The sequence below is a fragment of the Quercus robur genome, chromosome 4 (genome assembly GCF_932294415.1).
Source record: "Quercus robur chromosome 4, dhQueRobu3.1, whole genome shotgun sequence".
Taxonomy (NCBI): domain Eukaryota; kingdom Viridiplantae; phylum Streptophyta; class Magnoliopsida; order Fagales; family Fagaceae; genus Quercus; species Quercus robur.
In genome coordinates, this window is record NC_065537.1 from 28,479,757 (window position 1) to 28,503,360 (window position 23,604).

General features: G+C 35.0%; 1 protein-coding gene across 5 annotated transcripts; it reads right to left on the bottom strand.

Moving 5' to 3' along the window:
* Positions 1-833: 833 nt before the first annotated feature.
* LOC126721073 (choline-phosphate cytidylyltransferase 2-like) lies at positions 834-22,260 on the bottom strand. Of its 5 annotated transcripts, none has more exons than XM_050424075.1 (8): positions 21,955-22,260; positions 21,310-21,423; positions 20,972-21,067; positions 20,688-20,730; positions 7,032-7,187; positions 6,779-6,859; positions 1,515-1,613; positions 834-1,159 (listed from the first exon to the last, which is right to left on the bottom strand). In XM_050424075.1, exons 1-8 carry the CDS (start codon positions 22,116-22,118, stop codon positions 971-973), a joined length of 942 nt encoding a protein of 313 aa, XP_050280032.1. In that variant the 5' UTR covers positions 22,119-22,260; the 3' UTR covers positions 834-970. The 5 variants fall into 5 exon arrangements, with proteins under 5 accessions (XP_050280032.1, XP_050280029.1, XP_050280031.1 ...); XM_050424072.1 differs by lacking the exon at positions 7,032-7,187 and adding an exon at positions 20,444-20,599 and having other exon boundaries at positions 21,955-22,255; XM_050424074.1 differs by lacking the exons at positions 6,779-6,859; positions 7,032-7,187 and adding exons at positions 20,202-20,282; positions 20,444-20,599 and having other exon boundaries at positions 21,955-22,255.
* Positions 22,261-23,604: the final 1,344 nt, after the last annotated feature.

A 23,604-nucleotide genomic window follows, 5' to 3' on the forward strand; every position in this document is an offset into this window, starting at 1 on the left:
CTAAGTTCCTAGCTAGGCCTTGTTGCATGAAGAAGACCCAACCCTGCCTCTTTCTTTGACGTTGTTTAATTTTTCCCACCCAACAACTAGATGCATTTGCATCTACTAGCTAGCACCATCCAAAACATCACTTAGTCATCGTTATAGGACTAGTGATAGGGAAACACACGGCAATGGCATGATATAATAGAATGTAAAGGCTTTTGTCACGGATTGGAGAAGTGTGACATGGCTTGGCAAGAATTTTAGCCCAAACTTCCATCCTGCAAGCCTCATTGCAACCCATAGCATCAAGTGACTGAAAACCTGAAATCAGGTGACTTTTTTTCTTTTGTTGATAAATTCAATAGTTAGGATTTAAACTCTCGGCTTTTTGAATTTGAAATTCCATGAAATATCAATTAAGTTACAAGACTCTTGGCAATTTCATGCTTTTTTTCATTTTTTTTTTTTTTGGCACTTACTTCATTGTTCATAATATTCCAGATTCTTTTTAGTTTTTACCGAAGATTGATTGGATGAATGAAGACTCAAGCATATTTTACTCTTCTTTTTGGTTTTTCACAATTCAGAGAGAAATTGAAGTGTTGATTTCATTTGAACCATATTGTTGTGATGAAGGGGAAAAAAAATAAGAAATAAGAAATAAGAAAAGAGGAAATAATTTCATTTATAAGGTGCTTACATGACCAACCAGAAACACGTTTCAAGAAAGCCAATTTTGCCAAGCAGAAAACAGGACTTTCATGTATACCTGTGTTACTTGTATGTTCCGAAAAACTTCAACCACAAAAAGTGAACAATAATTATAATGATACTAAAAAAAACTAATACAAGTAGAAGCTTCAACCCTTCCTTTCAAAACCAGAGCAAACTATATTTCATCATCTGCTACCATTGTGTGGCACTTTATAGAGACAAAGTGGCCATGGGCAACAGACCAACTACCTTCAAGAATGGAAGACCATATCTACTTTTCTTTCCCATCTCTCTTGTCTGCCTCATAATAATAATAATCGCCGTCATCATAATATTGTTCATCATCATCATCATCATCATAATATTGTTCATCGTCATCATCAACTTCCTTGCCATTTTGTAGGAGATATGAGGCTTGACCCCTTAGCCGCTCTTGAATTCGATCCCTGATGGCAGTGCCCTGATAAGCACCCAAATTGTGGCGGTAAGAATGCCAGAATAAAAATGGACATAGTTAAGAAAAATCTACTCTCATTTTTTTCAGTAAAACAATAGAGAACATTGGCTCACATACATAGCCTAATTTTAGCATTGAAAGTTGAATTTATTAGATATCTAGATCCCAAATTGTGGCGGTAAGAATGCCAGAATAAAAGTGGAAAAATAGATAAGAATCATCTGCTCTTTTTTTTTTTCTTTTTTTTTGAAGTAAAACAATAGAGAAGCACCAGCTCACATACATAGCCTAATTTAATATTGAAAGTCAAATTTAATACAAATAAAATATATCTAGATATATGTATGGATTGGCTTACCATTTTATGGCAACCTTCTTCAAACATCTCTAGAAATCCAGCAACCCAGCGGTCAGCATTTTCCACCCACTCATTACGATGCATTGCAACAGTTTGAATCTAAAATATCAAGGCAGTAACTTACATCCATCAAAGTTCTAAACAATTCTCAAAAACAAACAAACAAACAAAAACAGGTTAAACACAATTCTTGGTGTATACAAAAGCAAAAATGTGAAAAATGAACAGACATCAAGAATTAAAGATTATGATAGCTAAAAGCATACTCTGGAGTGAGAGAGAGAGAGTCCACAAAATTTTTTTTCCCACAATCAATAAACCAATGTTACAGATAAAGTATTTGTCAGCACAACTGATACTATTCCTTCACTTTGACCACAGGTAAAAGCAATAAGAACAAAGAGCATCAATTCAAAGAGAAACAGGGTGAGAAAACTTTGGTATAAAGAGAAACGTAACCAACAGGAACATTGTTGCACACGAATGCTCGGTTTGAGACACCATCATTTGCAGCCTTAAGGATAACAAGAAAGCCTCAAAATCATTTCCAGTTTCTTCTCATCTTTAATTTTCCACCAAAAAAAAAAAACCTCTCAAACCCAAGAGGGTAAAAATCCACTACCTAGAAATATAGAATTACTTTTCTACTTTGCCTTTTGTCAATTTCAGTCAACTAGTTATTAAACTTCTAAATATCAGACTGCAATTGGCTCATTCATTGAGCAAAAGCACTTGACCAAACCATAGATTACCTATTGATTGCTTGATTGGACCTAAACCTATCCCCTTTCATGTAATGAATGTAATAGAAGAATCTAAATATGGGCATTGGTATTAAAAAATACATGAAAATGTTGTCACACAAGTCAGCCTTGTGGCCTGATGGTGATACCTCTCCCTCTAGCAAAGGGAAGTTGTGGGTTCAAACCTGATGAGTGAGTGAGAATTGAGCTTTAACTATGGGGTAAGCTAACAATTACATATTTTATAAAAGGTTGTACCCAGTGCGCAAATCTCCCGCTATTGCAGTACCTGAGAGAGGTGATTGGTAAATAGCTTTATCCCCCAATTTATTTTTGGAGAGGTTGATTCCCAAAATCTAACCCACAACCTGTTGTATTTGATGGAATGCACTTACCGTCACACCAAGGCCCAAGGCCCGACTTCTAACAATTACATAGTTTTTGTACATAAAAAAATCATAAGAGAAATTGGCCTTAAACCATATAGTTTTGCTTGTTACACAAGTTAAATATAAAAACATGCATGGGTCATGTAGAGATGGCATCCTAATAATAAGGAATAACACTAAGTGTCTGTTTGGGAACTGTTTATTTAGCTAAAACTGAAAACTTTTTGCTGAAAGTAATACAGGTAAAGTTAAAAGGTAATTGAAATAATATAATAGGACCCATGAATAGTACCAAAAAACGCAATGAGACCAATGAATAATAGCAAAAATAAGTTAAATAGTAAAAAAAACTGGTTTTTTAAGCCAATGCCAAATGCACACTAAAATATGGTAAAAATAAATTTAATAAAAATACTACTAGATGATACTTATGATTTTATTGCTTTTTGAGTACTATAATACATGGCATCCAATGCCTTTTAATATTAGGGTTACACACTTTATTATGATAAATTTTTGTAAATTTGCTGAGGCTATGCATGAATCTTAATTTTTGGAAGTACATACTGGTAAATGACTCTAACAAGGACAATCCAATTTGAAGCCAACATGCTTTGAGAGGCATGCTTTATATACTGGATGCAAACCATTGAGTGGCTTAGAGTGCTGCAATTGATGTTATTATTGACTTCCTTAACAAACCCAATACTTAGCCCTAAAATTCAATTTCAAATACTGAAAACAATTAACCTTTTACCTTTTCTTGATCATGTTGACCATTCATAGATGATGGGAAATTTGAAATTTCAGATTCAATACTCAAGTTACTGGTCAATTCATATAACCAAGTTGACTGAACCCAATAAAACACTCTTTATGCTTAAAGGAAGAGACTCATAGTAGTAGATTTATAGGCCAAAGAAACATACAAATATGTTCTAAACTCAATCAGTCCACTTGGAACCTTGCCTAATCAATTTTGTGTTTATTCAAATTATTCCTAAAGTTAGTACACCCCTCTGGTTTAATTTATCTATCTTCTTCTGAAGTTTAGAATACATTTTATTTCTATAATCAATACAAATTACTGTGTATGGGCTGTAAGGTGAGATATTAAAAATAAAAGGTTCCTATCAAAAAATAATCATAAAAATAAAAGGTAAATTACAATTTACTATAATGGCTTGATACTACGACAAATTAGTCGACAACCTTTCAATTATTACATTTGACACTCTAAAGTTTGGATTAAAATGCAACCATTAGGATACCTTACAAATTAAAAGATGTTGCAATTTATGGACCAACAATTTACCCCTTGTGGTATGGCCTAATCACAGTTTAGTCCCACAAGCTTTTTCAATTGTTACATTTTGACCTCCTAGGGTTTGGAAATGAAATCGTTAGGAGTACTTTGGATGGAACTCCAACTATTTCATTTTAGTCCAAACTTTAGTGTGCCAAATGTAGCAATTGAAAATTTGTGAACTTAATTGTTACAGGACCAACTCACAAGAAGGTAACCTGTAATACCCCCTCCCCCTTTTCCAAATGAAAAGGAAAAAACAGAAACAGAAACAGAAATAGAAAGAGTGGTAATTCATGAGACTTATTCGCACTAGGTAGTTTTTTCAACATGCTGAAATTTCAACAATGTTGAAGCATGGCCAGGCAGTGTGATTGCTTAGGCTACACAAACTGTAATTGCCTAGACTTTATCTTACTATCTTCTAAGGGACTGTTTGATACAGCTATGTTAAACATGCTGTTTGACAAAGCTGCAACTTTAATAATTGCTCGATGAAAAATTGCTAAGAGAAAAATTTGAGGGAGTTTGATAACATTTGAGAAAAAGTGTACCGTAATTGTCTAGACTTTATCTTACTATCTTCTAAGGGACTGTTTGATACAGCTATGTTAAACATGCTGTTTGACAAAGCTGCAACTTTAATAATTGCTTAATGAAAAATTGCTAAGAGAAAAATTTGAGGGGGTTTGATAACATTTGAGAAAAAGTGTTTTTTCAATAATATGAGCTTTCAGTTGATGCCAGTCAAAAAGTTCTGTTGAAGAACAAGTTGCCAAAAAGGACAAACTATTTTCTACTGGGTATCTCTAATTTTTATACTTTTTTGCCCTTCTTGATGATGATGATGACGATAATAATAATAATAATAATAAAATAATGTGTTAAGGGGGTCTTCTTCTGTCACTTTCCCTTGGAAATGTAATTGGAGTGTGGAGGTCCCTCAGAGAGTTTCCTTTTTTATTTGGATGCTGGCTTGAGGGAAGATACTCACTGGTGATAACCTAAAGGAGGAGGCTATACTATAGTAGATTAGTGTTTGCATGTGCCAATGTACTAGGGAGACAATGGATCATCCTTTGATTCATTGCAGGGGCTCATCATTTATGGAGTTCTGTTTTTAGAAATTTGGGATTTCTTGGGCTTTACCAACAAGGGTTATTGATCTTTTGGCTGGATGGAGAAATTGGTTGGGGATGCATTCTTCAAATAATTGGAATTTGGTTCTATACTTCTATTGTGTTTGATGTGGAGCATTTGGAGAGTGTAATAATCGTACATTCGAGGACTTGGAGGGGTGGGGGAATCAGCTTTTAGCCTCTTTTGTAGGCACTCTGTTTGATTGTTCTCGAGCTTGGGCATTCACATCTAGTGATTCCATTCCAATGTTTTTAGATTTTCTTTCTTATTGTGAATAATCTCTATTCTCTAATGATTTTGAAATTCTTTAGGTTTCTTCATGCCTTTTTTGCATAAATTGTTTTTTAATAAAATTATTTTTACCTATAAATAATAATAATAATAATAATAATAATAATAATAATAATCTGTATATTTTTTTACTTAATAACAATATTTTGAATATATTTATCAGTAAATGTTATTGTTATTAATATTTTGTATATAATTATATGCCGTATCTCTAAAACTTTCTCTCCCCCCCTACCCACCACTTCGCTCCATCTAATCCCCACCAAAACCTAATTGCATCGAACACACTATAAACCACACCAGCAAACCAATACCCAAAGCAACGTAGTGAAGCAACCCTCCTCAATGAGCAGAGAAGCCACTCTCGACAGCCACCATCACTACACCCAAGAGAAAGCCTTCACCCCACCAGAAACCAAACATGATGATGCCGTATCCTGCAAACCCAACCCTCCTACTGAAGATACCACAGACCCAAGAAAACCTTAGAATAGAAAATTTAAGTACAAAACCAATTCCATCCCATTTGAACTCTCAATCAAGAATCTAACGATTTGGTTGTATCCGCAGAAGATATTTTGCAATCAATTTTCTACATCTTTTTTAATGCAGGCAGAACATATTTATTAATGGAATACCATTTCCAAAGTCAACAGTGTAGGTGAAGTAAGAATGTTAAGATGGGAAAGTGGAAATACAAGTTAATACAGGATCTGAAATAAGTAAACTTTGCCTAAAGATAGGGTGACCTTGTGAATTTAAATTTGAGAGAAAGTTACCTGAGATGGTTTGGTAATGCACATAGGAGAGATGAATACACCAGTGAGGAAAAGTGGGTTGACTCAAGTTGAGAAAAAGAAAAAAGAAAAAAATAGCTAAAATAACATTAGCATTGATGGTATAAAAAGATATGCCAATTAAAGAGGTAGCAGAGAGTATGACTTCACATAAAATCAAATGGCAGAAAAAAAAAATATATATATATATATATATATATATTTGACTGACACTGATTAGTCTCTTGTGGATCCACAGACAACACCAAATTTTATAACTATTATTCTAGAATACATCCCGTGTACTAGGTGAAACCCTATGCTTTTCTGTTTCAATGAAATTTTATCATGAGAAAAACTCCATCTCTTCATGCATTTATCTCTTTTGTGTCTTCTATAGTTGTTCCTAAGTCTGTCAAGGAATGTATATCTATTCTAGGCTAAAGGACAGTTACGAAGGAAGAAGAGATGCTAGCACTCTATTAGAATAATATGTGGTATTTTGATTAGCAACACCATATGTACCTTGAGGAAAAAATCAATCCTAGGAGAATAAAAAAAGGAAAAAGAAAATCTCATACAGAATAGCACTACACTGAAATTGGCATACAACAAGTACCTTCTCTCCCACTTTTTCCTGTTGTTCCTTCACTTTCTCCTGTAGTTTCTTCAATCTCATGTTCACCCTCAATCGCTTTTCCTGCACACATGAATAAAACCAGTTTAAGTACACCAGGAAGAGGTAAATCAGCAAACTTACACCCAAAAGAGAGAGGGAGAGAGAGAGAGAGAAGCAGCAAAGTTACTTCAAAACAGAATTATCTAAACACTAAACAGAAACCAAAGTAATAAATATTAAAGATAATACATGCCTTCACATAGCTAACACCAAGATCTTTTCTTAAATATCCACGATCCAAGTTACGCATCACATACTGGTTATAATCTTTTACAATTCTCATTATAATGTCCGATGTAGAAATCCCATCAGTCCGTTTTGTTTCCATGAACCTTCCAGCAGATTTGACCTGCGATAGAGGTGCACCTAGGATAATTCTATGCAACAGAAAAAAATTACCAATTGCGATAGAAGAGAAACTGTCTCTCAGACTTACAAACTCATAGACGTCGTTCCCAGCTCCACTAGCATCAGCAAAACTGCAAAAGATTTAAGCAAAGTACAAAAGATTACACGATATAGTTGAATGCTTGATCACTTAAATAAGCATCACAAAATAGAATAATTAATTTACAATCAATAAGATTTACCATAATTTCTAAATAAATTATAGAACAAGAAACTGAAAAAAGTTCGATATGTTTTGAAACTCCTTAGACCACAAAATTATATAATAACTCTTAAGCTTAGAGGTGAGAGTTTTAGTTTGTAAAATGTATGAATATTATTATTAGCAACATGATGTGTTATATCATGTTGTATATGCTAGAGTGGATGCGGAAGAGGAAGCATAAAATAGGAATACTGAGAACACGAGAGTTACGTGGTTCAGTCTTGACAGCCTACATCCACAGAGAAATCCCTTAAGGGCTACATCTTTATTTGTGTAAGAGTGTAGTACAATAACCTGTGTTACAATAAACCCTAACGTGAGTATATATAGGCAACTAAACCCTAGACTACTAGTACAAGCAGGACTGGGCTTAGGCCTATTACATTGAGCTAATATGTCTAATATGTATCTCTAACACCCTCCGTCAAACTCAAGGCGGAAGCTCAATGAAGGCTTGAGGTTGGATATGCATGAGAAGATCACTTGGAGATGCCATGAATAATGTCTTTTGAAGAAACCACAATGAAGAATATGCCAATTGACCAATTTTGGAGCTTCAAATGAAGAAATGGAGGTCGAAATTGGAATCTACGCGAAAAACTGAGCAAGATAGACCCTGTCGGAAATTTTGACTTTTGGTCAAAGGTCAACGCAAAAAGTCAAAGTCAATGGATCCTGGTTAAGTCAACATTCAGTGCTCACGGGTCAGATCTGGGTGGTCCGGGTCGGGTCGTCCGAGTCAACGGTCAGGTAGGTGACGTGGTGCTGACGAGGCGACACTGTTGACATGGCTAGATAATGTGTTGGATGATGTGGACTAGGGCGTGCGTGGCATGCTGACATGGAGCGATGACATCATCTAGTGACGTCAGATGACATCAACAACAGTTCTTCGGTGCGTGGAAGGCGCGTGCTAAGTCCACTGGCGCATGATGTATATGCCAAAAATCTTGGAAGCGCGTGAGAGCGCATGTAAGCTCGAATGAGGGCCGGAATCTCAGGTTCTGTAAATCGGTGGACGAGGAGGCTGTCATGGCGGTGCGTGTGCCAAGAACACGATCTGGAAGTCAGGAATCTGAGGCGGCGCGTGTGAGTGTTCCAGGAGCCGTTTTCCGCGCGTGGGGGTGCATGCGGCTGCCATTGGAGGTCGGGTTTCTGGGTTTTGATCGCGATATGCCGTGGAGCACGTATGTCTTGTTGGTTTCATCAGGCAAAGGCTTGATGTGCACAGATCTGATAGGGAGAGGCACTGATTGCTTGGGCTTGAGGATATGGACACAGCAGTGAGCCATGGCAACTGCTAGATGCTGTGGAGTCTAGATCCAGCAAACAGGCATGTGTGACTTCTGATGGTGGTGTGCACGTGAGAATCTTCTTTGCTTGCTAGAGATGTTTGTTTGATGCCAAGAAAATTTGGCTCTAATACCATGTAAAATGTATGAATATTATTATTAGCAACGTGATGTGTTATATCATGTTGTATATGCTAGAGTAGATGCGGAAGAGGAAGCATAGAATAGGAACACTGAGAACACGAGAGTTACGTGATTCAGCCTTGACGGCCTACATCCACGGAGGAATCCTTTAAGGGCTACATATTTATTTGTTTAAGAGTGTAGTACAATAACCTGTGTTACAATAAACCTTAACATGAGTATATATAGGCAACTAAACCCTAGACTACTAATACAAGCAGGACTGGGATTGGGCCTATTACATTGGGTTAATATGTCTAATATATAATATTAACAATATAAAGTGTGAGAGAAAGATTGAATAGTCTGTATATTGATGTTTAATATATATCTCTAACATGGTTGATCATCCTTACGGAAGAGAGTCATGTGCCACAAAGTCAATATTGTGCTTGTCAAGAAATTCTTGAGAGATCACCCAAGGTGCATCGGGAATGACTTCATCTACCTACCTACACAGAACAAACAAAAATAAAAACTCAATATTTGAAGATCTTGGAGCACTTCTCTTATCTGAAAAGAAAATCCAAGTACTGATATGCTGCAAATGCCCAAGATCAAACCAAAACAAAGCATCACCATGCCATTAATTTTTCAAAAGCAAATTACAAGTAAACAAGAATCTGTGTTGCAAACACTGCAAGGTATGGTAGAACTCATTAATAATTCAAGTACTTGGGAAAAAAAACTATACTTGCAATGGCGTAGTGACTCATAGCGTTCGTCCTCCGTCATAACGGTTTTGCCTTTATACTTGTGGGTGATTTCATCGCTGCAACATCCAACAAGCAGATAGGTGTTTGGGAACCTGAATTCACAAATTCAATCATATAATAAAATTAAAAATGAGTTTGGCACCAAGAACTGAGACTAATTGAAAAGAATTTTGAACATACAAGGTAAACCCAGCATAATTGAAGTTCACACATCACCAAGAGCACCACAAACATAGGCTGAAAATACCCCAAAAATGAAAGGGTATTTCTTAATTACCAACAAAAAGCAATTCTTGTTTAGGAAGATCTAGCACATACTATTATGAACACTTTTAAGAATGCATAATTCAATAGAAGCCTATATCAAATAAAAAGTAACAATGATAATAAATGAATAACAAATCCGTTAACTATTAAAATATTCAAGTAAGCAATGAAAATATAAAACACAAAAACAAAGATAAACCCAGATGATGGACTTTGTATGATGTTTGTTAGGGTTGGCCAAGTCTTTCCTTTTTGGCGGAGAAGAAGGGAATGGCGCGTGTCATTTGATGCCCACCCCCCCCCCCCCCACCACCACCACCACCACCACCACCACCACCACCGGCGTTGAAACCCAATTTCAATTTCAATCCCATAATCTATCACACAAACAATAACATGTTGTATGGTTTTGCCGTTTTGGAAGGAAGAATCAAGAATGTCTCATTTTTTAAACTCTTTTAACTCGTTGAATTTTGGTGGTGGCTAATTCCTTGTAGTGAGAAGGACAATTATGGATGACCCTCTCTGTGACCGCTGCCATGAAGAACATGAAACTCCATTGCATGCTCTCTGGCTATGCAAGGAGGTCGACGTGGTCTAGGCTGATCCCAAGTTGTGGTCTTGTAGGAAGCATGTTCATTTCCTAAACTTCAAAGAACTATTATCTTGGATGATTGTGCTCTTTGCTATGACTGCATGATCGATTTGGACTCAAAGAAATCAAGTTCGGCTCAACCAAGCAGCCAGTGCTGTCCACCATATTGCCCAACTGTCCAAGGACAAGCATGCCGAGTTCCTAGCCTGCCAGTCAACTTCGACAGCTTCATGGATTGGGAGACACGCACGAAGTAGAAGAAGAAATTTTTGGGAAGTTCCTCCGGCGGACATGGTGAAGATTAACCTAGACGGGGCTGTCTTCTCCGATGAGAACAAGTCTGGTATCAACGTGGTGATAAGGGACTGCTCGGGCTTGGTACTTGCTTCTTGCTCTAAGATAGTCCAACAAACCTATAACAGCTCTGAAATTGAAGCACTGGCTGCTGCTACGGCTTTGTCTTTCGCTACTAACAAAGATAATGTATGTATATATATTATCTTCTTGTTATGGGTGGTTGTGCACTTTGTATGATGGACTCCCATGGTTAGGAGAGCAACCCTCTCGTAATCATGGGTACTCTTGACCTTGTGGTGTGGGTATGCACTCAAGATGACTGCTATCGATGCATATTCATGCTACATTGTGTGCATGATCATCGCGGTGTGATTGTTTCGATCCATGTTAACTTAGTGACATCAATTTCCCCATGTATGCGACGCACATCAACAGGTTCGATGCTTTGGAGAGCTTTGGCTCGCCCTAGTACAAACACACTAACATACGTCATATACACAAGCATGAAACCTTGCCGATGCGCCATAACACACCAAACACGAAACTCTGCCAAATTTTCACCATGAAAATGGGGCACTTTTGTTACCGTATTCTCACAAAGAAATCTTGGTGAGAATAGTGTTTTGTGTACTATGATACACCAAAGGTGAAATGCTGCTGAATTTCCGCCACAAAAATTAGGTGAGATGTTGTCAGATTTTCATCGTGAAAATTTGGAAGCAATTCTAAATGTGCTAGCAAAGCATTGAGTAAGACCACACCCCCTCCAAAATCAAATCTCAAAGCCCAATTCTTTTAAAGCCCCAAAAGCTAACGCCAATAGCTTGTTTTAAATTGCCAATGTCCGAAAATTTAGATTTTACCAAAAGAAGTGGCTATCTCCGAACAGGCGTTGCAGGGTGCCTAACACCTTCCCCGCGCGTAACCAAACTTCCGAATTCAAGAATCAAGATTTTTTACCCATCCGTTTTAGATTAAGAAAAACGACATTTTTTTTTTAGCCTATGATCGATAATAAAATCAAATAGAGTCAGGTGACCAATCACACCTTAGAAAAAACTCAATGATTGGTGGTGACTTTACTTATATTTGGTAATTATAGGTTAGAATTGACTCAATTCAAGTCACACACTAGAGGTACCCTTTTCACCTTCATTTCATAGCACCTGAGCTCAAAAACTGCCCCCCAAGGGCATGAGCGTTGCTGCAATGGGTGGTCAACCACCACAAGGTATCAACAATTCTTTATCCCAATTCAAAGAATCTTCCTAGGGAGGTAAATCGTTCTCCTCCTTCAAGATCTTGTACCCCAACTTGCATATATACCTGCCATCCTGAAAGAAATGTCAATAAAGAACATCCTTGAACTCAACACGGGCTAAAGGGATTTATTCATTTATTTTTTTTTTTCAGCTTCTTGGGGAGTAAAGAGACCATCAAGCAGATTAATGTTCCATTGCCTAGTTTCCACGTCAATTAAAAAATTCCATTGTAGCTTCTTCCATTGAGTCTATCATGGGTGATTGAATTATGGGGGATGCTTAATTGGCAACCAATAGTGCTGCCAAATTTTCATAGATTTCCCATCCCCAATCTGCCACCTTAAGCCTCTTTGAATGACATCACGACCTTGTAAGATACTCTTCTTCATACATAAGAACCAGACCTAGAGTCTTTGGCTTCCATAATTGAGCATTGTGGAGAAGTTTCCATGCTTGCTTTCCTAGAAGGGAATTGTTGAACATGGCCAAATCCCTAAAATCCATGTCGCCCACTAGTTTGGATTTAGTCAATCATCATATTTGAGCTAATGAATCTTGCACCGATCGCCGTGTTGCCCTCACCAAAATTTTTTAATCAAGACTACAATATCATAACACAAACCCACAAAAAGGTTAAAACAATCTATGGAAATGGTTGGGATAGCTTGAATAACAAACTTGATCAAAACCTCTTGTCCGGCTTGAGAGAGCAATTTCTTCCACTCTTTCCTTTATATAATTAAAACTTGCATTTTTTCCCCTCCCTACAAATAAAGGCAAGCCCAAATACTTCTCATACTGTTGTATTACTTGACCCCCATAATTCCCAGCCAGCGGAAAGAATGAAGGTGAATATGCTCGACGGGAAACCCATTTGGACAGTTTTAATTTTGCAAACTATTGAACATTCTGCCAATATGGCAAAACTTAGTGCAGCACCAACAGCTGAATATAGACAAAGGGGGTTCAAAGGTGCACATTGGCTGAGGAGACGCTGCTGCATTGCTTGTGGGAATGTGATAAAGCTCAAGAGATTTGACGACACTATCCTAGGTCGCCATAAATTTTGGGTTATAATTCCTAGACTTTTTCAGCGCTAGAGGACAAAATGGGTTAATAAATAAAGGGGTAATAGTAATAATTCAAATTAATATTGGTAATAAATTAATCTAAATAATAATCAAAATTCATTAAAAATGAATAATAATAATAATAATCCAAAAAGGTAAATTTAAAAAAAAAAATTCAGGAAAAAATTAACGAATAAATTCATTCCAAATTATATAGATTTGATTAATTTTGAAGACTTAAATAGATTTGATAAATTTCAAATTACATATTTTGAAAAATATAAGGGGTGTTTGGTACATGCACTTAAAAATATGTGTTTTGTTATTTGAAAATATGTATAGAAATATGTGTGGGTGAAAAAGTGTGAAAATACGTGTAATATTGTTTAAAAACTGAAAATACGTGTTTGAGTTGTTAAGAATGAATAAAAAAAGTTTAAAGAACAAATAAAAAAAGACAATGAAGAAATAATATAGAAAAATGATAGAAAATCTAATAAAAAATGTATTTGAAAAAATAGGTAAGTAAAAAAGTAAAACTAATTGTTCACTCTCTAAACAATATAAAAATTTAGAAAAATTGCTAAAGATGCTCTTACTGCAAGTGAGCCATTTAAAATGATGTTGACTTGTTTCTATATCATAATCTTCCTTTCTTCATAAAAGAAAACAGTCCAACCTATATTTAAGTTGGTACTTGGGTACGTGAACATCAATACTTGAGCATTTTGCGTCTACTAGCTAGCACCACCCAAAACATCACTAAGTCATCGTTATAGGACTTGTGATAGGGAAACACACGGCAATGGCATGATATAATAGAATGTATAGGCTTTTGTCACGGATTGGAAAAGTGTGACATGGCTTGGCAAGAATTTTAGGCAAAACTTCCAACCTGCAAGCCTCATTGCAACCCATAGCATCTAGTGACTGAAAACCTGAAATCAGGTGATTTTTTGTTTTTTATTTTTGTTGATAAATTCAATAGTTAGGATTTAAACTCTCAACAACTTTTTGAATTTGAAATTTTATGAAATGTCAATTAAATTACAAAACTTTTGACAACTTCAAAATCCCATATAAATCATAACAAATATGGACTGTTGAGTAACGTGATTTTCACTTTTTTTGTTTGCACTTACTTCGTTGTTCATATTATTCCAGATTCTTTTTAGTTTTTAGCAAAGATTGATTAGATGAATGAAAACTAGTATGCATATTTTACTCTTCTTTTTGGTTTTTCAAAATTCAGAGAGAAATTGAAGCGTTGATTTCATTTGAACCATATTGTTGTGATGCAGGGGAAAAAAACAAAGAAATAAGAAATAAGCAAAGAGGAAATAATTTTCATCTATAAGGTGCTTACATGATCACCAACCAGAAACACGTTTCAAGAAAGCCAATTTTGCCAAGCAGAAAACAGGACTTTCATGTATACCCGTGTTACTTGTATGTTCTGAGAAACTTCAACCACAAAAAGTGAATAATAATTATAATAATACTAAAAAAAAAACTAATACAAGTAGAAGCTTCAACCCTTCCTTTCAAAACCAGAGCAATCCATATTTCATCATCTGCTGCCATTGTGTGGCACTTTATAGGGACAGTGGCCATGGACATTATGCAACAGACCAACTACATTCAAGAAATGGAAAACCATATCTACTTTTCTTTCTCATCTCTCTTGTCTGCCTCATAATAATAATAATCGCCGTCATCATAATATTGTTCATCATCATCATCATCATCGTAATATTCTTCATCGTCATCATCAACTTCCTTGCCATTTTGTAGGAGATATGAGGCTTGACCCCTTAGCTGCTCTTGAATTCGATCCCTGATGGCAGTGCCCTGATAAGCACCGAAATTGTTGTGGTAAGAATGCCAGAATAAAAATGGACAAATAGATAAGAAGAATTTACTCTCAATTTTTTTTTTTTTCAGTAAAACAATAGAGAACATCGGCTCACATACATAGCCTAATTTTAGTATTGAAAGTTGAATTTATTAGACAAAATATATCTAGATAAGCAACCAAATTGTGGCGGTAAGAATGCCAGAATAGAAGTGGAAAAATAGATAAGAATCATCTGCTCTTTTTCTTTTTCTTTTTTTGTGGTAAAACGATAGAGAAGCATCAGCTCACATACATAGCCTAATTTAATATTGAAAGTTGAATTTAATACAAATAAAGTATATCTAGATATATGTATAGATTGGCTTACCATTTTATGGCAACCTTCTTCAAACATCTCTAGAAATCCAGCAACCCAGCGGTCAGCATTTTCCACCCACTCATTACGATGCATTGCAACAGTTTGAATCTAAAATATCAAGGCAGTAACTTACATCCATCAAAGTTCTAAACAATTCTTAAAAACAGGTTAAACACAATTCTTGGTGGATACAAAAGCAAAAATGTGAAAAATGAATAAACATCAAGAATTAAAGATTATGATAGCTTAAAGCACATTCTGGAGAGAGAGAGTCCAAAATTTTTTTTCCCACAATCAATGAACCAATGTTACAGATAAAGAATTTGTCAGCACAACTGAGACCATTCCTTCACTTTGACCACAGGTAAAAGCAATAAGAACAAAGAGCATCAATTCAAAGAGAAACAGGGTGAGAAAACTTCGGTATAAAGAGAAACATAACCAAAAGGAACATTGTTGCACACGAATGCTTGGTTTGAGACACCATCAGTTGCAGCCTTAAGGATGCTAAGAAAGCCTCAAAATCATTTCCAGTTTCTTCTTCTCTTCTTTAATTTTCCACCCAAAAAAAAACCTCTCAAACCCAAGTGGGTAAAAATCCACTACCTAGAAATATAGAATTACTTTGCTACTTTGCCTTTTGTCAATTTCAGTCAACTAGTTATTAAACTTCTAAATATCAGACTGCAATTGACTCATTCATTGAGCAAAAGCACTTGGCCAAACCATAGAGTACCTATTGATTGCTTGATTGGACCTTAACCTATCCCCTTTCATGTAATAGCAGAATCTAAATATGGGCATTGGTATTAAAAAATACATGAAAATGTTGTCACACAAGTCAGCCTTGTGGCCTGATGGTGATACCTCTACCTCTGGCAAAGGGAAGTTGTGGGTTCAAACCTGATGAGTGAGTGAGATTTGAGCTTTAACTATGGGGTAAGCTAACAATTACATATTTTATAAAAAATTGTACCCAATGGGCAAATCTCCCACTATTGACCTGGGAGAGGTGATTGGTAGATAGCTTTATTCCCCAATTTATTTTTGGAGAGGTTGATTCCCCGAATCTAACTCACAACCTGTTGCATTTGATGGAACGCACTTGCCATCACACCCAGACTTCTAACAATTACATATTTTTTGTACATAGAAAAATCATAAGAGAAATTGGCCTTAAACCATATAGTTTTGCTTGTTACACAAGTTAAATATAAAAACATGCAAGGGTCATGTAGAGATGGCATCCTAATAATAAGGAATAACACTAAAATATGGTGAAAATAAATTAAATAAAAATACTAGTAGGTGATACTAATGATTTTATTGCTTTTTGAGCGATATAATACGTGGCATCCAATTCGAAGCCCACGTGCTCTGAGAGGCATGCTTTATATACTGGATGCAAACCATTGAGTAGCTTAGATTGCTGCAATTGATGTTATTATTGACTTCCCTAGCAAACCCGATACTTAGCCCTAAAATTCAATTTCAAATACTGAAAAAACTAAACTTTTACCTTTTCTTGATCATGTTGACCATTCATAGATGATTGGAAATTTGAAATTTCAGATCAATTATTCAAGTTATTGGTCAATTCATATAACCAGGTTGACTGAACCCAATAAAACACTCTTTATGCTTAAAGGAAGAGACTCCTAGTAGTAGATTTATAGGCCAAAGAAACATACAAATATGTTCTAAACTCAATCAGTCTGCTTGGAACCTTGCCTAATCAATTTTGTGTTTATTCAAATTATTCCTAAAGTTAGTACACCCCTCTGGTTTGATTTATCTATCTTCTTCTGAAGTTTAGAATACAAGTTATTTCTATAATAATCAGTACAAATTACTGTGTATGGCCGTAAGGTGAGATATTAAAAATAAAAGGTAAATTACAATTTACTATAATGGCTTGATACTACGACAAATTTGTCAACAATCTTTTGATTATTACATTTGACCCTCTAAAGTTTGGATTAAAATGCAACCGTTAGGATACCTTACAAATTAAAATATGTTGCAATTTATGGACCGCCAATTTACCCCCTTGTGGTATGGCCCAATCACAGTTTAGTCCCACAAGATTTTTCAATTGTTATATTTTGACCTCCTAAGGTTTGGAAATGAAATCATTAGGAGTACTTTGGATGGAACACTAATTATTTCATTTTTTGTCCAAACTTTAGTGTGCCAAATTTAGCAATTGAAAATTTGTGAACTAAATTGTTAAAGGACCAACTCACAAGAAGATAACTCGTATTACCGACTTATTCGCACTAGGTAGTTTTTTCAACATGCTGAAATTTCAACAACGTTGAAGCATGGCCAGGCACTGTGATTGCTTAGGCTACACAAACTGTAATTGCCTAGACTTTATCTTACTATCTTCTAAGGGACTGTTTAATACAGCTATGTTAAACATGCTGTTTGACAAAGCTGTGTTAGAGAGCATGCTGCATTGTATTGTATAGCATTTGTATTGGATTTGAGCATGTGCTGAATTGTAATTAGACATGTGCTAAGCATTGTATTAAGCATGTGCTATAGTCCTTGGCAGTTAGGCAGTTAGTTTCTTGGTATTGATTAGTTAGTTACTTGGCAGTTAGTTAGAAGGCAAGGCATGAGTGTATAAAAGAGCATTGTAATGAGAAGCAAGGTATTGATGAATAATATGAACATTCTTTAGTTCTTAATCATTACTTATCTCCCACCTTTCTTGAGGAGGTCCGGTTGTCCTTGAAATCAACCAGAAAATTCCTTCCTTGGTGTTAACCATTGATAGCTTAAAGAGTCTTAACAAGCTGCAACTTTAATAATTGCTTAATGAAAAATTGCTAAGAGAAAATTTTGAGGGGATTTGATAACATTTGAGAAAAAGTGTTTTTTCAATAATATGAGCTTTTAGTTGACACCATTCAAAAAGTTCTGTTGAAGAACAAGTTGCCAAAAAGGACAAACTATTTTCTATTGGGTATCTCTTATTTTTATACATCATGGCTTGAGGGAAATGTAATTGGAGTGTGGAGGTCCCTCAAAGAGTTTCCTTTTTTATTTGGATGGTGGCTTGAGGGAAGATACTCACTGATGATAACCTAAAGGAGGAGGCTATAATATAGTAGATTAGTGTTTGCATGTGCCAGTGTAATGGGGAGACAATGGATCATCTTTTGATTCATTGTGGTGGCTCATCATTTATGGAGCTCTGTTTTTAGAAATTTGGGGTTTCTTGGGCTTTACCAGCGAGGGTTATTGATCTTTTGGCTGGGTGGAGAAATTGGATGGGGATGCACTCTTTGGATAATTGGAATTTGGTCCATTGTGTTTGATGTGGAGCATTTGGAGGGTGTGTAATAATCGTATGTTCAAGGACTTGGAGGGCTGGGGGGATCAGCTTTTAGCCTCCGTTGTAGGCACTTTGTTTGATTGTTCTCGAGCTTGGGCATTCATATTTAGTGATTCCATTCCAATGTTTTTATATTTTCTTTCTTATTGTGAATAATCTCTAACGGTTTTGTAATTCTTTAGGTTTCTTCATGCTTTTTTTGCATGAATTTTTTTTAATAAAATTATTTTACCTATAAATAATAATAATCTGTATATTTTTTTGCTTAATAACAATATTTTGAATATATTTATTAGTAAATGTTATTGTTATTAATATTTTGTACATAAGTATATGCCGTATCTCTAAAACTCTCTCTCCCCTACCCACCACTTTGCTCCATCTAATCCCCACCACAACCTCCTAGCAATTGCATCGAACACACACTATAAACCACACCAGCAAACCAAAACCCAAAGCAACATAGTGAAGCAACCCTCCTCAATGAGCAGAGAAGCCACTCCACGGCCACCATCACTACACCCAAGAGGAAGCCTTCACCCCACCAGAAACCAAACATTACAATGCTGTATCATGCAAACCCAACCCTCCTACTGAAGATACCAGACCCATGAAAACCTTAGAATAGAAAATTTTAGTACAAAACCAATTCCATCACATTTGAACTCTCAATCAAGAATCTAATGATTTGGTTGTATCAGCAGAAGATATTTTGCAATCAATTTTCTACATCTTTTTTAATGCAGGCAGAACATATTTATTAATGGAATACGTTTTCCAAAGTCAACACTGTAGGTGAAATAAGAATTTTAAGATGGGAAAGTGGAAATACAAGTTAATACAGGATCTGAAATAAGTAAACTTCGCCTAAAGATAGGATGACCATATGAATTTAAATTTGAGGGAAAGTTACTTGAGATGGTTTGGTAATGTGCATAGGAGAGAGATGAATACACCAGTGAGGAAAAGTGGGTTGACTAAAGTCGAGAAAAAGAAAAAAGAATAATACCTAAAATAACATTAGCATTGGTAGTATAAAAAGATGTGTCATTTCAAGAGGTAGCAGAGAGTATGACTTCGCATAGAATAGAATGGCAGAAAAAATATATATATTTGGCTGACACTAATTAGTCTCTTGTGGATCCATAGACAACACCAAATTTTATGACTATTATTCTAGAATACATCCCGTGTACTCGGTGAAACCCTATGCTTTTTCGTTTCAATGAAATTTTATCATGAGAAAAACTCCATCTCTTCATGCATTTATCTCTTTTGTGTCTTCTATAGTTGTTCCTAAGTCTGTCAAGGAATGTATATCTATTCTAGGCTAAAGGGCAGTTACGAAGGAAGAAGAGATGTTAGCACTCTATTAGTATAATATGTGGTATTTTGATTAGTAAAACCATATGTACCTTGAAGAAAAAATCAATCCTAGGAGAATAAAAAAAGGAAAAAGAAAATCTTATACAGAATAGCACTACACTGAAATTGGCATACAAGTACCTTCTCTCCCACTTTTTCCTGTTGTTCCTTCACTTTCTCCTGTAGTTTCTTCAATCTCATGTTCACCCTCAATCGCTTTTCCTGCACGCATGAACAAAACCAGTTTAAGTACACCAGGAAGAGGTAAATCAGCAAACTTACACCCAAAAGAGAAAGGGAGAGAGAAAGCAGCAGCAAAGTTACTTCAAAACAGAATTATCTAAACAGAAACCAAAGTAATAAATATTAAAGACAATACATGCCTTCACATAGCTAACACCAAGATCTTTTCTTGAATATCCACGATCCAAGTTGCGCATCACATACTGGTTATAATCTTTTACAATCCTCATTATAATGTCCGATGTAGAAATCCCATCAGTCCGTTTTGTTTCCTTGAACCTTCCAGCAGATTTGACCTGCGATAGAGGTGCACCTAGGATAATTCTATGCAACAGAAAAAAAATTACCAATTGCGATAGAAGAGAAACTGTCTCTCAGACTTACAAACTCATAGACGTCGTTCCCAGCTCCACTAGCATCAGCATAACTGCAAAAGATTTAAGCAAAGTACAAAAGATTACACGATATAGTTGAATGCTTGAATCACTTAAATAAGCATCACAAAATAGAATGATTAATTTACAATCAATAAGATTTACCACAATTTCTAAATAAATTATAGAACAAGAGACTGAAAAAAGTTCGATATGTTTTGAAACTCCTTAGTCCACAAAATTATATAATAACTCTTAAGCTCAGAGGTGAGAATTTTGGTTGATCATCCTTACGGAAGAGAGTCATGTGCCACAAAGTCAATATTGTGCTTGTCAAGAAATTCTTGAGAGATCACCCAAGGTGCATCAGGAATGACTTCATCTACCCACCTACACAGAACAAACAAAAATAAAAACTCAATATTTGAAGATCTTGGAGCACTTCTCTTATCTAAAAAGAAAATCCAAGTACTGATATGCTGCAAATGATCAAGATCAAACCAAAACACAGTATCTCCATGCCATTAATTTTTCGAAAGCAAATTACAAGTAAACAAGAATCTGTGTTGCAAACACTGCAAGGTATGGTAGAACTCATTAATAATTCAAGTACTTGGGAAAAAAAACTATACTTGCAATGGCGTAGTGATTCATAGCGTTCGTCCTCCGTCATAACGGTTTTGCCTTTAAACTTGTGGGTGATTTCGTCGCTGCAACATCCAACAAGCAGATAGGTGTTTGGGAACCTGAATTCACAAATTCAATCATATAATAAAATTAAAAATGAGTTTGGCACCAAGAACTGAGACTAATTGAAAAGAATTTTGAACATACAAGGTAAACCCAGCATAATTGAAGTTCACACATCACCAAGATCACAAAAAGCATATGCTGATAATACCCCAAAAATAAAAGGGTAAAAAAAAGCAATTCTTGTCTAGCACAAACTATTATGAACACTTTTAAGAATGCATAATTCAATAGAAGTCTACATCACAAAACTAATTTCAACAAGCATAGCAAAAAATAAAAAGTAACAATGACAACAAATGAATAACAAATCCGTTAACTATTATAATATTCAAGTAAGCAATGAAAATATAAAACACAAAAACAAAGATAAACCCAGATGAGAAAAGCTTACAAAAACCTCAAAACAACGGAATTGAATAAATAATTTGACAAAATAAGAGCAACCCAGAAACAGAAAAAAAAAAATGGCGGATCGAAAGAGAAAAGAGAATGGAAATGAAAAGTAGGGAGTGAAAGAAAGAGACGATTTCTTGGCTTGCTCAAGTGAGCCAGCGTGGCCAAAGTGGAAGAGATCGTAGATCCCATCAGCATAGACACGAACAAGGCGGTCGGACGAGGATGTGCCATCGGAGTTGCCATTGGAATGGGAATTGTTAAGATGATGATCCTTAGACTTAGGATCTTCCATTATTGATACGAATAATAATGGCTTTTTCAAATTACACTAACAATTTCTCATTACTATTTCTCTTTTCAGTGTTTTTTGGTTTTTGTGAATGAGAATTGTTTGTGACTCTCCTCTCGCCTGACTCTCCCAGCCTCCCTCCCTCCCTCTATTAGTGGTCCTCAAAACACGCGCTTTTTCCGCGGCCTTTTTCTTTTTTCTTTTTTTCTTTTTTTTTTAGGATTATGAAGATTATTAAAAAAAAAAAAAAATGAATAAAAAGAAAAGGTGATGAGTGAGAATGTAAAAATTCATTAACAATTACTTCAAGAAAAATAAATAAATTATTAGTCTTATTAGGCTTCGTTTGAAAGTTTATAATGGAATAGAATAAAATAGAATGGAATGACCATAAAGGAATAGAATGGAATGTATTTAATAAAAGAAAATGAATGAAAAAGAATTGAATGGAATGAAATTAAGTAACCTTAATTAGATGTTTTAAAATTAAGGAATGGAAATGAATAAAAATGAATGAAATGTAAGTAATCTTATTTGGAAGTAACATAGAGGGAATGGAATAGAATTATTTTATGACAATATTACTATTAAATCTCTATTTTAAAATAAAGAGTTGAATATATAGGGGTATTTTAGAAGTTTTAGTAAAAAAAATTATTAAATCTAATTTCATTCTCTCTTATTCCTCTCAATTTCAAGGGGAATGAAAATTTGAAATTTTAAAGGAATAGAGAGGAATGAGCATTTCTTCCTACCCATTCCATTTACTCCCACTTAAACTCTCAAACAATGGAATAAATTTTTCATTCCCTCCATTAAAACTTTCAAACAGGAAATGAAAGAATATTCTAAAATTATTCTTTTCATTCCTTTCCATTCCATTCTATTCCCTCCTCCCAAATGAGATCTTAGTGTTTCATATAAAAACATCCAACATTCAAATCACCCTACCTCAATTATCTATGTACTAGCCTCTAAGCACGAGCTCACGCACCTGCTTAGAAGCTCTTCTATTTTTTTTGTAAAAGTTAATAATTTAAATCTATTATAATTTAGGATTACTACATTTTTTTAATCACAAAAAAACCTAAAGTGTGATGAGTAAATTATTTCATCCAAAACGCAGAATACTCATCACACCTCTAAGTATTTCTGTGATTGAAAAATGTAATAATTTCAAATTATAATGGATGCAAATTATTAACTTTTACCAAAAAAAAAAAAAAAAAAGAAGGTAGAAGAGAGTTAAAGATATATCTACTTATCAAAAAAAAAGTATATATATATATATATATATTTAGTTTTTTTTATAATTTTTTTTTTTTGATATTTAGTTTTGTTTTTGGATAAACATGTGGTGTTTTTTTAAAGGAAAAAAAGTAGCAATGTGGGTTGTTTAACTTATTTTTCTATTTAAAAAAAGAAAAACACTAAACGTGTTGTTACTTTAAAGAAGTGGGTTAATAGAAAAGTGTTTATATTTTGTAGA

Bases quoted from the DNA above. Each gene is read 5' to 3' on its own strand.
- LOC126721073 (XM_050424075.1), bottom strand. From the start codon at position 22,118: ATGGAAGATCCTAAGTCTAAGGATCATCATCTTAACAATTCCCATTCC. The intron at 21,068-21,309 runs GTATAGTTTTTT...TGTTCTGTGTAG, and splicing joins GAATCACTACGCCATTGCAA to GTGGGTAGATGAAGTCATTC. The intron at 7,188-20,687 runs GTAAGTCTGAGA...CCTCTATCGCAG, and splicing joins GGAACGACGTCTATGAGTTT to GTCAAATCTGCTGGAAGGTT.